The 14,876-nt window shown below is 39.0% G+C and overlaps 2 protein-coding genes and 2 long non-coding RNA genes across 5 annotated transcripts in view; 3 read left to right on the top strand and 1 right to left on the bottom strand.

Moving 5' to 3' along the window:
- Positions 1–2,671, top strand: part of dennd1c (DENN domain containing 1C) — an 11,301-nt gene extending 8,630 nt beyond the window's left edge. For both annotated transcript variants that reach the window (XM_032533435.1, XM_032533426.1), the window contains 4 exons: positions 26–133; positions 393–475; positions 588–798; positions 935–2,671. In XM_032533435.1, the coding sequence (XP_032389326.1) occupies positions 26–133; positions 393–475; positions 588–798; positions 935–1,948 (1,416 nt within the window). In that variant the 3' untranslated portion in view covers positions 1,949–2,671. The remainder of the gene's footprint in view (positions 1–25; positions 134–392; positions 476–587; positions 799–934) is intronic.
- A 567-nt stretch (positions 2,672–3,238) lies between these two features.
- LOC116700347 (uncharacterized) lies at positions 3,239–6,128 on the bottom strand. The gene is made up of 3 exons (XR_004334630.1): positions 5,838–6,128; positions 4,037–4,184; positions 3,239–3,484 (listed from the first exon to the last, which is right to left on the bottom strand). It is a non-coding gene; the product is annotated as an uncharacterized LOC116700347 (long non-coding RNA).
- LOC116700354 (uncharacterized) lies at positions 5,608–8,301 on the top strand. Its single transcript, XR_004334631.1, has 2 exons — positions 5,608–5,948; positions 8,201–8,301. It is a non-coding gene; the product is annotated as an uncharacterized LOC116700354 (long non-coding RNA).
- Positions 8,302–9,682: 1,381 nt separating this feature from the next.
- The window catches only part of LOC116700215 (complement C3-like), a 30,112-nt gene continuing 24,918 nt past the window's right edge, over positions 9,683–14,876 (top strand). The window contains 9 exon segments of the mRNA XM_032533209.1: positions 9,683–9,814; positions 12,166–12,364; positions 12,527–12,689; positions 12,877–12,971; positions 13,385–13,473; positions 14,013–14,095; positions 14,229–14,316; positions 14,501–14,603; positions 14,794–14,876. The exon segment at positions 14,794–14,876 is cut by the window's right edge and continues 38 nt beyond it. Of these exon segments, the coding sequence (XP_032389100.1) occupies positions 9,738–9,814; positions 12,166–12,364; positions 12,527–12,689; positions 12,877–12,971; positions 13,385–13,473; positions 14,013–14,095; positions 14,229–14,316; positions 14,501–14,603; positions 14,794–14,876 (980 nt within the window). The 5' untranslated portion in view covers positions 9,683–9,737.

The raw sequence follows: 14,876 nt of genomic DNA, 5'->3' as shown, positions 1-14,876 counted from the left end.
GTGTGTGTGTGTGTGTGTGTGGCAGGCCCACAATGAACAGCACACCCTTCAGAGAGGTGGATCTGTGTCGCACCGCCGTGCTAAATCAGACTGCTTGCAGAACCGCCTGCCTATCACACAACACTTTGGGAGGGTGAGATCTGTTTCAAAACACTCCAATGTCTAGTTTAAATATTTTATGAAATTGGAAAAGATACCATCCACATAAATCCTTCTCATTACCTAATATTCTTATGCTACTGTCCTGTATTGCTTCTCTGTGCAATTTTTGCTACTTTTATTGTTCCATTTCTATCGCTTTATTGTGGTTCACTCCAACATCTGACACTTTTGTTGGGCGAATGTTGCAATGCTATCCCTTTGCTTTTATATTCTATTTTGCCTCATGTCAGTCACGTCCCCGTCGGCCTGCTCACAAACTTCGGGTTCCCGGAGACGAGGAGGACATGCAGGACTCGGGAGACACATGGGATGGGTGAGAGAAACTGAGAGATGGAAAAATGCAGAAAAGCCCAGTAAAGAGATAAGAATACACAGCATGTATTTTCTTGCTTGTGCCATTCCTGTTTGTCATCTTTGTGCATCAGAGCGGTGTCTGGGCCTGTGGTCGAGGACTCTGAGCTCCAGAAGGATAAAGATGAGGGGGAAGATTCCTTGCTGTGCGATCCAGAGGAGATGGATCTGCTGGGGGAGATCTTTGACACCCTCAGCTCCCGGAGCTCCCACGACCGCGGCCTTCTGTATGGCACACGCAGCCTGGATCTGTTTGGACCGGACAGCCATGACTACATCACAAAGGTGAGAAGATGAGGAAGTGACACACATGCACACACACACAAACACACACACACACACACCAGACCAGACATTACAAAAATGTCCGGTCACACATAAATGTAATGTCTGGTCTAACATTGGCTGTTGTCTTGCCCAGCGCGGTTTTCAAGCCAACCCCAGCCAGGAGAGCTTGTCTCTGTCCATCAGCGGCAGTGGCAGCCTGCACAGCTGGAATCTGGAAACGACAGAGGAGCTGTCAGACCTGACGGGAGACTCTGATTGGCCGTGCCTGGACACCAGCGTACCAGAAGAGGAGGTGACAGAGAGTCTGCTGGCAGCGTGTGAAGTGGGGGAGCAAGAAAGCAAACAGAGGGAGAGCAGAGAGAAACAGGAAGAAGCGAAGGTAGCAATGAAGGGGAACCATGAAAAAGAAATAGTGAACGAAAATAATTTGAAGGAAGTTAAGTTAGAGGAAGAGACAAAGAAAGAGGGTCAAGAAAAGAGAGGGAATTTAGGAGAAGACCCTTTGAAAGAACTGGCTGAGAAGCAAAAGGATGAAGGGTTGAAAGAAAAGAGGGAAGGCGAGCAAAATCAGAGTGAGGATGTAACTGAGGGACAAGACGTAGAAACAAGAACAAATGAAATGCAGGAGGGCGAAGCAAGAGAAGAAAAGGGAAAAGAGAAGCATAAGGAGAAAGGTGAAGAAGTGGCAGAATCTTTAAACAAACTTTTACAACTTAATACCCTACATCCAAATGCCGAGGAGGAGCAGCAAAGACAGGAGCACATTAAGAGACCAACCGCTTCTCCTGGGCCTCAGAGTCTCATTCTTGACCCTAAACCTGAAGCAGATCAGGAAAAAAAGAATGAAGAAGCAGTTAAGAAAGAGGAGCGGGAGATGAGACAGACTCCCTCGCCTCCTAAAGTGCTATCTGCTGTAGCGCGCTTCCAGTCTCAGGCGCAGAGGCAGGGCTTTCAGGTGAAGCACAGGACCAAGGAACTGGCTGAACTTGGGAGACCTGGCAATGTGCTATGGAGCAGGGAGAAGGTACAAACACACCCGCCATGTGACTCAAATATATCAGAAGAGAAAAAACGCTCAGAGGGGCATGAGGAGGAAATCCTGCCTCTAATTAAAGTGTCTGACCTAAAGAAGAAATTTGAGGCTTAGATGATGAGACTGGTGTAGTTTCTTTCTTTTAACAAATCCCATGAAAACATGTGCAAGCCCGGCTTTCAGATTTTTTTTTGTCTGTGACTCTCAGCCCAGGAACCAATGCTATAGAAACGGGTCACAAATATAAAGTTTCATTTTTATTTAAATTGGCTCAGTAATTTCCTAAGTGTAGCTTAAAGCGAATGTTACAAACATTTGTTGGGGACTATAATCAGTCACAGATATGGTTCAGCGGGACAGTGTATGTGTGATTGAGTCAAAATGAACTAAAGTATGCATTTTAATTATAATGAAGGAACATGTCACCCAGTCATGATGTTTTTAATGTTTTGGGTCTGTTGACATTGACAATAAGAAAAACATATGCCACCTTGCCATGAATTAGCAAATATTTAAACATATTTGTTTATTTGTCTGAATGTTGTAAACTGAAATTATATTGAATGCACTTAGAATTGAGGCAACATGGAAGCATGGTTTCAATAAAAAAAAGTTCTCCAACACTGAGGAAAATTGTTTTGCATATCAGCCACTGTATGATGGCCCTTTTGTTACCGATACATGAATAATTTCTTCAAGTGTATGTGAGTGTGTGAGACATGTATGCACTTCATCTGCTTCAACTGACAAATGAGTATAATTATTGAATTTGGGTGAGTCTTTACACATAATCTGAATATCTTAAATGCTAATAAACTAAACATTTTGAACATCTAACATCCCCTTTCCTTGAATGCTCCAGGAAAAAAAGGGACAGAAAGAGAGTCGTAATACTGGGTGTGCACATATCTGCTTTATTAATAGAACACCTTGTGTACCAAACATACTTTTTTTCTAAGAAATTGAGCTTCTCAAAGATTGTTATAAAAGTGCATTACAGTCATTTTCAGTGTTTTAATCAGTAAACTTCATAACTGAAAAAAGTTGATATAAATACACAGAACAGTAAAAAAAAAAAAAAGACTAACCTCTGTACAAATACTTAATAAACTTGTTTAAGCTCATGTTCCTCATGTGGCAGAATAAAGGGAGTGAGTTGATGAAAGGAATATGACAGAAACACATTTAATTTCTTCATTCATGCAGTGGAATGGGTGATCATCTGATCAGTGTATTTGTTGTGACCAGGAATGAAAAAGTGCAGCACAGTGATAGTGTTTCTGAAGATTTTCTGGTGCATAAGACAAACACCGATCATCCCAGAGGACAGCAACAGCAGACAATGGGAGGAATTGGGAATTGATCCACAGGTTTACACAGTGACAGGGGGGTGAGTCTATTTCTAAACACTCATCATATAAGGCGTTCTTCTTTAGGCAACGGGAGAGGCAGGCCAGGTTTTTCAGATCCCGCCGATCTCGTCTGTTTCTTCTCCTCTGCACTGGGCCTGTATGTTCCCTCCATCCTCCTTTTCTTCCTGATGACACACAGCACCAGCAGCAGAGCCAAGCTGAGCAGGGACAGCACGGCGGACAAAAACACAGACACTGCAGGTGGGATTACCACCTGCATCGCCATGGTGACAGACAGCTGGGAGGGAGGGGAGAATGACACACGGGCCAGGCTGAGGGGTCAGTAAATTAATAACTCTTGATACCACTATTGATAGATTACATGCAGCATGTCAAATAAAGAATATGTAATCTTTTGGTATGCAATGTCCAAATAATTTCCAAGAACTTTCCTGGAGAGAACTGTGTAATTTGGTACTAAATATGGGGTTGAATAGGTTAATAGGTGCATTTCAAATTAAAAGCATAACCTCCAATCCATGCGTAGCAGATTAACAATGCTACATTTTCCTACTGCTACAAGTGTAATTTGTCTACAGGCAAGTATAAATTAAATATGTATGGAGAATAACTTTCCTAATGATATGAATTTATTCATGAAATAATATTTTCATGAGTCTAAACAGAGTTTTTCTTTTGAGGGAATTCATGCTTTACCAATAATCACAAGGAAAAATCACATCCAGGAAACTTCATAGAAATAACAGACCCATAAAAAAATAAAAATATTTCCAAACCCCTAAAGCAAACACTGGGATAAAATCAAAATGAGTGTTTTGTCTGAACTCACCTCCCTGACGAATAGAAAGTATCGATCACGTTGGTGAAGCCTTTGTCGTTACATCTGGACCAACACAGCATCAGTTAGGTAAAAAGGACAGTAAAAAAACTGACAAAATCTGGTGTTGATCAAATGGGTCTCATCACTGTCCAAGATTCTATGTGCAAGAGGAAAAACAGAGATTATTCAGATTAGCCAGCATTAACTAAGAAAAGAGGTTGTCTATATTAAATCACATTTTATTTATACATCACAAAGTGTGTGTGTGTGTGTGTGTGTGTGTGGGGGGGGGGGGGGGCAGGTCAACATGCATGAGAAAGAATTGTGGAAAAGGGGAGAGACCATCAGGTATATGCATACAGTATGTATCGATCTGGTGCAGGGTTAAAGCACAAGATAATGGTCTTTTAAAGAGGTACTTTTAACAAGACCAAATGGAGAGATGTCAGATGTGACTGAAGGGCTGCTACTGGGCACCCGAGCAGTTGGGTGGGGGGGGGTGGCAGTGCCTTGCTCAGGGGCACCTTGGCAGTGCCCCGGAGGTAAATGGCATCTCCAACTACCACCAGTCCACACTCCTTACTTCGGTCCGTATGGGACTTGAACCAGCGTCCAACTTCCTATGGACGGAGCTATTGCCACCCCCAGGATTGAGAATTACTACTAAAAAATCTACAGATGCATGACCTATCTAATGTGAAAACAATCTGTCAAGAAAATATGCTTCTCTCAGCTCTCAGAGATTAGAATACGTGTGGAAGTATTCTAACACTGACTGGACTGACAGCTAAATTAAGCAATGATGTCACTGCCACAACTCAGTCAAGACAAACACTGTAGACTTGTCACAATACAATTCTCCTTGAGAAAAATAAATGGCACACCATTCTTTGTTGCTCATGTCTGTAAATTCTTCTTCCTTCAATATATTTCAGTCCAAAACAAAAATACCAAAACTTTTTTTGAAGAAAAACAGTTAACCCGTTTATTTTATTGTAGTAAATTGAACATATTTAGGCTTTAGCCTTGAAGATCTTGGGCTCCTGGAAGCTGCAGGTAATTTTTCTTCACGTTCTGATATGTTATTGACAAAAATAATACACAGCAAATAAGGAGATTAATATATAATACAATTGTTAAATGTACAGAATAATTCAAACAAAATAAGTAACATATTTACTAAGAAATTCCGTCTTTATAAAAATCAATCAATAATGTACCTGCATTGTTATATTTGACACACACGATACCTTTGCCTGGGATGAGTGTAAATGAGTCTATAAATAAACATATAATATGTTGGCATGGACAGAACACCAAAACTACAGTATATGAACCTCAGAGTCAATCAAATTCATGACTATAATGGTGCCATAATACATTGGCCTACACCATAAATGTCCTTTCACGTGACAGACCGGGGTAATTTTCTCCCGGAAAGGAAAAAGTGTTTGACTCATTCAGACTCTAAAAAAAATACCTATTTCCTCCCTAACAAGCTAAACGATCTTACAGACACTGGCACACCCACCGAAGGTTTAACGTTATGTGACCACAGACCGCTGCAGCGGAATGCAGCAGGTCCCGCTACACCTGTGTAACCGGTGTCCTGGCCCCTCATCCCAGGTGAGCCTGTTGCTGTGAAATGACAGGTGAAACCGCTGATACTGTCGGTGCGAAGGAGCTTCTCCAGGCTCTCTGACTCACAAAGACGCTCAGAAACTGTTTCGATTGTCGTTCGACTCATAGGCCTACCTGTTGTTTTCTTTTGCGAGGATAGATATTTGAGCAGTTCGGGAGTTAGGCCTACCTGTCGGCTGTTGCGCGTCCAGGTGAGATGACCGACGACGTGCCCTGTGGTGACTCTTGGTTCAAAGGAAGATGCTCTGGCAAACCGACAAAACTCTTAATCCAGTCAGTGGTATGTGTGCTCGCGGCATAGCTAAAACTATTTTCTCCCACGCTCACCTGTCAGTCCATATGCAAATGAGAGTGTCCACGTGTCCCGTCTGCGCCAATCAGAAACGGCTTTTTTTTCTCTCTCTCTCTCTCTCTCTCTCTCTAGCTCTCTTTCTTTCTCTTTCTAGCTCTCTCTCTCTCTCTCTCTCTTTCTCTCTCTTTCTTTTTCTCTTTTTCTCTTCCTCTCTCTTTTTTCACTCTATCTCCCTTTCTCTCTCTTTTCTCTTTTTCTCTTCCTCTTTCTTTTTTCTCTCTCTCTCCCTTTCTCTTTCTCTTTCTTGTTATTGTGCCATCAAATTGTCCCAATTTTTTTACTTTCTTATATTTTTTATTTGATTTTGTAGGTTACTTGTTATAGACAAACCACATAGCTCAGTAAAGGGATCAACTTGTATTGATGCTGTTTGCCAAATCATGAATCACTCTGACATCATGAAGGTTTAATAATTAGAGAGAAAAAGCCTTGTGCAAGTTTAGAAGGCTGTTTGGTTTGTCAGATGAGGACAGCCTGGCGTGGCCTAGTTTCATTATTACTAATCAAACAAACTACTCATGTCCAAATAGTAGAACTCCTGTCAACATGCAGAACAAAGACACACTGACTGCTCAAGGTGTAAATTGGGGCTTATCAGAAGTAAAAAATTAAATTAAAATGAGTCATCCAGAATAAAAGTTAAGCTCAAAAACATAGGCCTAATGTCATTTTTTATACTCAAGTCACACAAAGAAGCTTCCTTTGTTTTTCTAGTAGCCAGATGCTTTGTGGCAAAGGTGAAAAGTGTTAGAATTGAGTTCTCAGGCAGATGTACTGTACTGTTTAATGTGAGCTCTAAAAGGGTGACAAATCAACCTTATCCTAAATGGAAAAACTCTTTGAAATGCAACAACAAAATGCAAAGCCAGATTGAACTTTGCCTGATGGTCCACAGTATGAATACAATGTTATTACCTAAAAGTTAACTGAAGTGGAAGTAAGATACTAAATCAAAAATATTTGCTAAAAGAGTATGGCTATAACAAAGTTACACTGTATGTTGTTTGAAAAAAAAAATAGTTTTACATTTTGGGACATAAAGTATTATTTGTTTTATTTTCAAGAGTTAGATAAGAAGATTGATTCCATTTTCATGTTTGTCCATCAAATTTAAAGCTACAGCCGGTTAGCTTAGCTTAGCACAACGACTGGAAATGATGGAAACAACTTGCCTGGCACGGTGCAAATGTAGTATTCATCTTTCAGCACCTCTGAAGCTAATTAATTAACATGTTTTAGTTAGTTTAAGCTGCACACAAATTACAATATAATATATTAAGGGGGGTTATGTGTTCTGCTAGGTCTTCTGTCCCTAACTGGAGTCTTGTCGTCACCATGGGGTTGACAGACAGAGGCGGGATAGCTGTTTCGATCAGCTTACAAATGCGCCAAGGTACAAACGCACCTGACTTTTAAAAGGAATGGGAGATGACACTCTGATTGGTTTATTGCTAGTTACGCCCACCAAAACACAGCTATGATTAATTAAGACACGTAAGTACAACCCTCTTGAGCAATGCGCCTGGCGCATGCACCCTTTTTTCTACCCTTAAACTAGCAAAAGTGGATTGGTACATGCCCTAAACGCACCTGCGCCAGGCAGCTCACGTCAATTGTGTTTAGGGCATGTACGAATCCACTTTTGCTAGTTTAAGGGCAGAAAAAAGGGTGCATGCGCCAGGCGCATTGCTCAAGAGGGTTGTACTTAAGCCTGTGTGCAGTAGTTTAAAAGATTAAAGTGAATTTTGATATATATATATAATAATATACAACATTCAATCAATTAATCAATTGAAATTAAAGATCCAAAGAATGATCTGGATACTTAGTGTATACTTAGTTTTACAATAATGAATCAATTTGAAGAAATGCAAAAAAACATTAAAATCACATATTACAATAATTGTTGTTGTAAAATTCCTTGCTGCTGAATGGCCCTAACTTTACTTTGACCAACATTGTCAGTGTGCACATGCAATATAAGTATATATATAAGTAGTCTGTAAGCATGCTGATTCAGCGGGCTCGGAATAATAATTACAAGAGTAGTAAAAAGTAGTCATTTAAAAAAAAAAAAATACACAAGTTTAGAACATCCCTTCTATAATTTTGCAGAGAACTGTTCATTTGACTGTATGCTTAACCCTCATTGATTTTCTACTGTTTATCTTTTTCCTCAGAGCGGAGATAACAAACGGTTTCTCAACTGCTGCTGGGAAATCACGTGAAAGTGCGTTTGTATTTACACAGTTGTAAAAATCTAACATGTAACATTAACATGTAAACATTAACATGTAAAAATATAGTATATTAGTTGCACGTACTAACACCTCATTCATTATATTCATGTTCAATTTAAAGGTCTTGTATTTAAAAGTTCTGTATTATGTTGAATATATTCAACTATAAACTAACTTGTGTAAAGAATGTTTTCATGTTCAATCAACCCAATCTGTTAGGACTCACGCCACTGACCTATGCAGCTTAGATGTGTTTGGTTTATCAATTCTACAGGATAATGTATAAAAATCTGATTTCTGGTGAAAGTATTTTTTACATCATTATTTCTGCTCCTGCTAAATATTTTAAGTACATTTACTACTGTACACTTTTTAAAGCAGAAATGAAAAAAGCATAAATCACAGTTCTTCCACAAAATAAATTGGATTTGGTCAAAGAATATTGTACATATTCACCAATAGGTTGAATGGAAAACGTTGTAGAGGGCAATTCAAACAACTTTAAGTTGTATATATTGCATATATGCCAGACCCTAATAAAACTCACTTACGTACCTAAAACATATGCCTTGTGTCAAAAACTAATATTTAAAAATGTTATGTTCAAACTAACTTCCAGTCATCTTGTCATGTCATTGGACTGCTAAATGCTGTTTTTGTCTCTCTTTTTGTAAGAGCCCTTAATAAAAAACACTGCAGTTTTAACAAAGGTAAGCAGGACAATATTCAGAACAGTTAGAACCAAGAGGAGCACTGCATGTCTAAAAGGAACAACAAGAAATCTTTAAAAAGCAGGAATGAGGTCACATACAAACAAAGGTCCAAGTCCATGAGACATTTCCAAATGCAGTTATCCAAGTCTTGCCAAATTGTACTGGTGTTCCCGATGTCGTCTGATTTAGGGCATTCCAGTTTGAATCCCTAGATGAGAGCTTTGTGATTTGTGACCTGTAGAAGGCACATGCACAAAATAAAACAAGATAAGAACATATCATATACATATACTGTATGCACAAATAATAAAATTAAATTAAATATTATTCAAAAGGCCTGCATTTAACATTAAAGTCAATTTTAGTCAGGAATGTGCACTTGTAAAACGATGGGACAGGGTATGAAGGTAACCACTTTAAGGGACTGTTTATCCCAAAATAAAAAAAATAGCTTAATTTTATTTGTTTATATTTTCATGGCACTTTGAGCACCACAAGCCAAGTGCCATTTAGTTCCATTATAGTTGTGAAAACCTCTACAGCAAATAAATCCAACAGTGCACAACTCACACCAAAACAAACGAATGGAAAATTGTGTTTTTTCATTTATCCTAAAAATAACATGCACCCTGACACGAGAGAGAAATTTGAAGAGGAGGGCGGGTGAGACATCATTGAGGTGAAGTGAAAGTGGTGGGGGGGGGTAAATAAAAGGAGGGTGCTGCAGAGCGACAGTCTACAGCAGATCAGGATCAGGCCGAAGGATGAGTAGGACTCTGCTGTGGCTGCTGGCCTCTCTGGCCTTTTTCTCTCTGAATTCTCTTGCTGATGGAGCTCCATTGTAAGTAGACTGCCTTACCTTTACACCCCCCACCCTCCGTATGCTAACAGAGCTAAAACATATATATATAAATATATTTGTGTGTTCATCTTCCTGATATTCACATTGTTATTTTTTTTTTAAAGATTCTTTTTGGGCATTTTAGGCCTTTATTAGACAGGAGAGCTTAAACATGAAAGGGGAGAGAGAGGGGGAATGACATGCAGCACAGGGCCCGCTCTACCAGGTGAGCTAACAAGGCGCCCGCATTGTTATTGTTTAAACTGCAACCAACAACAATATCCAGGGTCCACTGCATTTATATTCAATTTGAAAATGTGTGGATACAAATAGTAGTTTAACTTGTGTCTTGTTGTCCAGTTTGCATTTTGTGTCACAAAACTCATGGTACTGGTAATAATATTACAATAATACAATCAAGGAAATGGCTCTAATCTGTCAGAGGGACAGCAGGAGGTTGTGAAGTTTAATGTTGGTAGTCCCCAGAGAAGAAGTTGGTAATTGCATGGTGCAGGTTAGAACCTAAATTGAAACGTAAGCAACAAAAATTGCTGAATTTTAGTACATTGTGTCAAACTGGTCGTTATTACTGACTTATAAAGTGTCAGCTCCATCACAGTGTCAATAGTGTCCAAAAACGTTGGCTGACGTTGTTCAGCAGCTAGCTCAGAGATTATCGGCTAAATTACTGATTTAGCACTGTATCCGTGTCACCTAAAGGTCCGATCCTAGAATCTCCCCGGAGCCAGACAGAGCAAAAGTCTGGAGGCATGATGAAATGTACTGTTGATCCACTACAGGATCTACTTTAATGTAGTCAACGGAAGTACTGTACATTTCCAGGATCATTGCCTGACATCCACCGTGTGAGCCTCACCTTTCGCTCTCTGTGTGTTGCCACTTTTAAAATTTGCTTTGGAAAACAACAACAAAAACTCATGACTGTCATCTGAGCAAATATGTTTGTTTTCTTTGTGTAACGCTGTATGTCTGTGTGGACTGACGGTGGATGTGTCCCCTAAAGATTATGGTGCAAGAAGGATGGAAATGCCACACAGGACTTGCTCTTGGTCTCTTTAATCTGGTGTAAAAAATCACAACAGCACATAATCTTTTTCAATAGTGTTATGCAACTGCAAGCGTTCATATCTCCAGCTTCAATGTTTTTCTCTTTTCTTTCTCTGACTTTTACAAAAGACTTCATAAGTGCATTTGATTAACATTACAATGCTTCTTTTTATTGTATTTTCTTTACATTTGAACGTGTGATCATATAGTCGTTTTATTTTGTGAGATTTTAAATAGAGCAGCAAAAGCATTATTTTGTATTTATATAACATATTTCAAGAACAATATTAAAACATTAAGAGTGCACATTTTGTCCACAGACAATAAATGGAAAATGGAACGCCATTTATTTTTCTATTTACGACATTTTGGCCTAGTGCAAAAACATTGTGCGTGGCTAGCTAACTAGCATTAGCTTTGCATGCTACTAAAAGTAGTAGCCTACTCGTGGGTGAAGTTACTATTCCTGCACGTAAGTGTCTGTAATGTTCGGATGCTAATAGCGCTTATAATCAAAATATATGTAACGGATACTGGCAAAACACAATTGTAAAACGTTGAACATACATATTAGTACACTGTTTGCATGCTCCTAACTCCAGCTTCAATTTTTTTTTCTTTGCTGAAGAGGTGCACAAGAAGAAACATTATGCCTGCAATTGCATTATTAACCCACCAGGTGGCTCTAAAACTATACATAAGTAACCAACACAGCTATTTTGTAGACATTCATAAAGGGTATTTCCAACTCTGTTAAATTTGGTTATTCGGTTGAATCTTTCACTTTAACAAGCAGAGTCTAAGACATTCTCAACCTGGAGCTGTGGTCCCAACATAAAACTGAGTGGTCAGAAGATAATTAAAGGAATAAGTAAGAAGGAAAAAACATAATTCTGTTTTAATAATTAGGTTTTTTAGACTTCCTATCCTTTTTCTTTTTTTGTGAAATACTGGAAATGTTCCCCTCTTCAAGCACATACTTATCTCACAGAAAAAGTCACACTTAGTAAGGCCAATAGCTGTGATGAAGGGTTACAAGGACATTTTAAGGGGTCACATGCAAAACAGATCAGGACTTCTGTAAGAGATTCACTCTTAAAACCTTTTGTACAAATAAAAGGATGGATGGAACTCTCCATTATAATTAAATTATATGTGTGTTTTTAAGTGTTTAAAAAAAGAACAATTGTCAGTACATCATGAATACTTCTGGTGTGACTTCTGCACAGGGACTTCAGTAAATTCACAATAATATATTTCTTTATCTCACCCCTGTTCTGCAGGAAGGTGATGTCCGCCCCTAACTTACTGCGAGTAGGAACAGCAGAAAACATCTTTGTGGAATGTCAAGACTGCAACAATGATAATGACATCACGGTCAACATCAACATTAAGAACCATCCAACCAAAACCAATACGCTGGCATCCACATCTGTGACCCTTACCAGTGCAAGAAACTTCCAGGCGCTCGGACAGATAACTGTAAATGAATAACTGTCACGCTGTATATGCATGTTACTGTTATTTGGCTTCATTTTCTGATACGACCATGAAGAATGTAGATAGGAATCCAGAAATGTACATGATGCTCCCCAGCCTACTCCTGATGCCTATACTGCTTATGTCTCATCATGCTGGTTTCAGATCCCTGCTGGAAGCTTCAGTAAGGATCCTACGATGAAACAGTATGTGTACCTGCAAGCTCAGTTCCCTGACCGACTGCTGGAGAAAGTCGTCTTAGTGTCCTTCCAGTCCGGGTACATCTTCATCCAGACTGACAAGACCCTCTACACCCCCAACAGCAAAGGTGAGTTCAATAATGAGCTGCAAGACTGTTAAGAGACACAGTCATACTCGTTTTTCCAGAATTGAATTGTACTGTAAATTAAAGTAAAAAGAACCCCTATTGACATAAGTGGAATAGTAAATAAAAAAACAGATACACCTTTCTCCAATCTGTAGCAGCAAAATCAACCTCTTTCTTTCTCTATTAGTTCATTTCAGGATGTTTGCAGTGACGCCCGGTATGGAGCCTGTAGAGAGGGATGCCGAAACTCAAACTGAAGCTTCTATTGCCATTGAGATTGTGGTATTGTATTTTATCTTTGATAAGCACAGATTTTAATGTAATGTAGTCAGCTGTACCTGAGAGCATGAAGTCTCTTGATGAGTTGACATCACAAATTCTCAAAAGTAGATAATTTTCCTACAAATGATCAAAATAAAAAACACATCCACAGTTAGTTAACCTTGTGTCTTTGTTAGGTTTCATGACTCTAATAAAACATGTCCAGCCACTTACTGTAAAAATAAATGCAAGAAAAAACAAATCTAGTGGTCAAGTTGCTCATTGAACGCTATTTTTAGTGGATGTTTTAGAAATACCTGAAAAAGTGGATTGCAGACAAAAGACATACATAAAATATAGCATGGACATACTAAATCAATTTGTAAACTGGCACGGCTCTCTGTTTATGGTTGTTCAATATTGTTTATTTTTAGACCCCTGAAGGCATCGTTTTACCACTTGATCCAGTCTCTTTGGAATCAGGGATCCACTCTGGAGATTTCCAACTTGCTGAAATTGTCAGGTTAGTATTTTATTTTTAATTAAAGCTGCATGCAGCGTTGGACGGGCCCTTGTTAATCTGCGCGTGTCGGGGTTACTGGCGGACGCCTCTCATTGCGACAGTGAAAATCATCACCAATGAAAAGAAAACTCCCTGCTGAGTTCAATGAAACCTCACACAACATTATACCTAAGCCAAAACAAGATAAATACCTTGGAGACCAATGGACTAAAAATAACCATCTTAATAATGCTAAACAACGTTCTACAATATCCATTGTGCAGTTTGCTGGCCAACTTGAAAACTTTAAACCTACTTTTCCCTCACCTTTTGTGTTTCTGTAGTCATTGCTCTCTGTATTGTAGTATAAATGTCAAGTATATCTCAATTTGTGTAAGATATAAATAGCTTCAGATTCAATTAAAACTTGATATTTATATTTTTTGCTTACAAATAATAATGAAATAATATTTAGTGTGTGTGTGTGTGTGTGTGTGTGTGTGTGTGTGTATGCGTGTGTGTGTATGTGTGTGTGTGTGTGTGTTTGTGTGTGTGTGTAGTCTCGGACTGTGGAAAGTGGTGGCAAAGTTCCAGAGCAACCCACAGCAGAGTTATTTTACAGAGTTCGAGGTCAAAGAATATGGTGAGCCCCATGACCTGCAACTTTATCTACTGTAACATATTAACGTATTTATATTTAATATTTAAAAAGCTATAACATTCATTTAATTTTTGTACCTGATTGGACCCAAAATGAAACTCCTTCCACGTTTCAGTGCTGCCCAGTTTTGAAGTTAAACTGATGCCTGTGAGCTCCTTCTTCTACGTGGACAGTCAGGAGCTCACGGTCAACATCAAAGCTACGTAAGTGAAGGTTTTGGTTTAGTGGCTTTAGAGACCTGATTGAGAGATTGATTGCAGGAGAAAATAAAGGTTGTTGTTCAGAGGCTGTTGGGCTTCTTACTCTTTTAGTGTCATTCATTTAATGTTTTTATTTTTTGTTTACTTTCCTTGTTTAATTCATTGTGGGCTTCAACTTTGGATGTAGGTATCTGTTTGATCAAGAGGTGAATGGGACAGCCTATGTGGTGTTTGGGGTTATACAAGAGGGTCGTAAGAAGAGCTTTCCAAGTTCTCTTAAGAGAGTGCAGGTGAGCACATATACTTAGACGTCTTTTGATTGGTCATTCTGTTGTATGCAGTATATGTTATACAGCTTGGCCTTTACCAGTGATACAAAATCCCTTATATCACCTATAGCATACCCAAATTGTTCAGTGACTGTATTATTGTACCACTATACTGTATCTCAAGATTCATTTTTCTATTATGTCACATTAGATAGAGGGAGGTGTTGGAGTGGTCAAACTGAAGAGAGAGCACATCGCACAGACTTTCCCAAACATCCTTCAACTGGTGGGGAG

The sequence above is a fragment of the Etheostoma spectabile genome, chromosome 2 (assembly GCF_008692095.1).
Source record: "Etheostoma spectabile isolate EspeVRDwgs_2016 chromosome 2, UIUC_Espe_1.0, whole genome shotgun sequence".
NCBI lineage: Eukaryota > Metazoa > Chordata > Actinopteri > Perciformes > Percidae > Etheostoma > Etheostoma spectabile.
The sequence above is the reverse complement of the archived record's forward strand: the minus strand, read 5'-3'. Positions and strand labels throughout refer to the sequence as shown.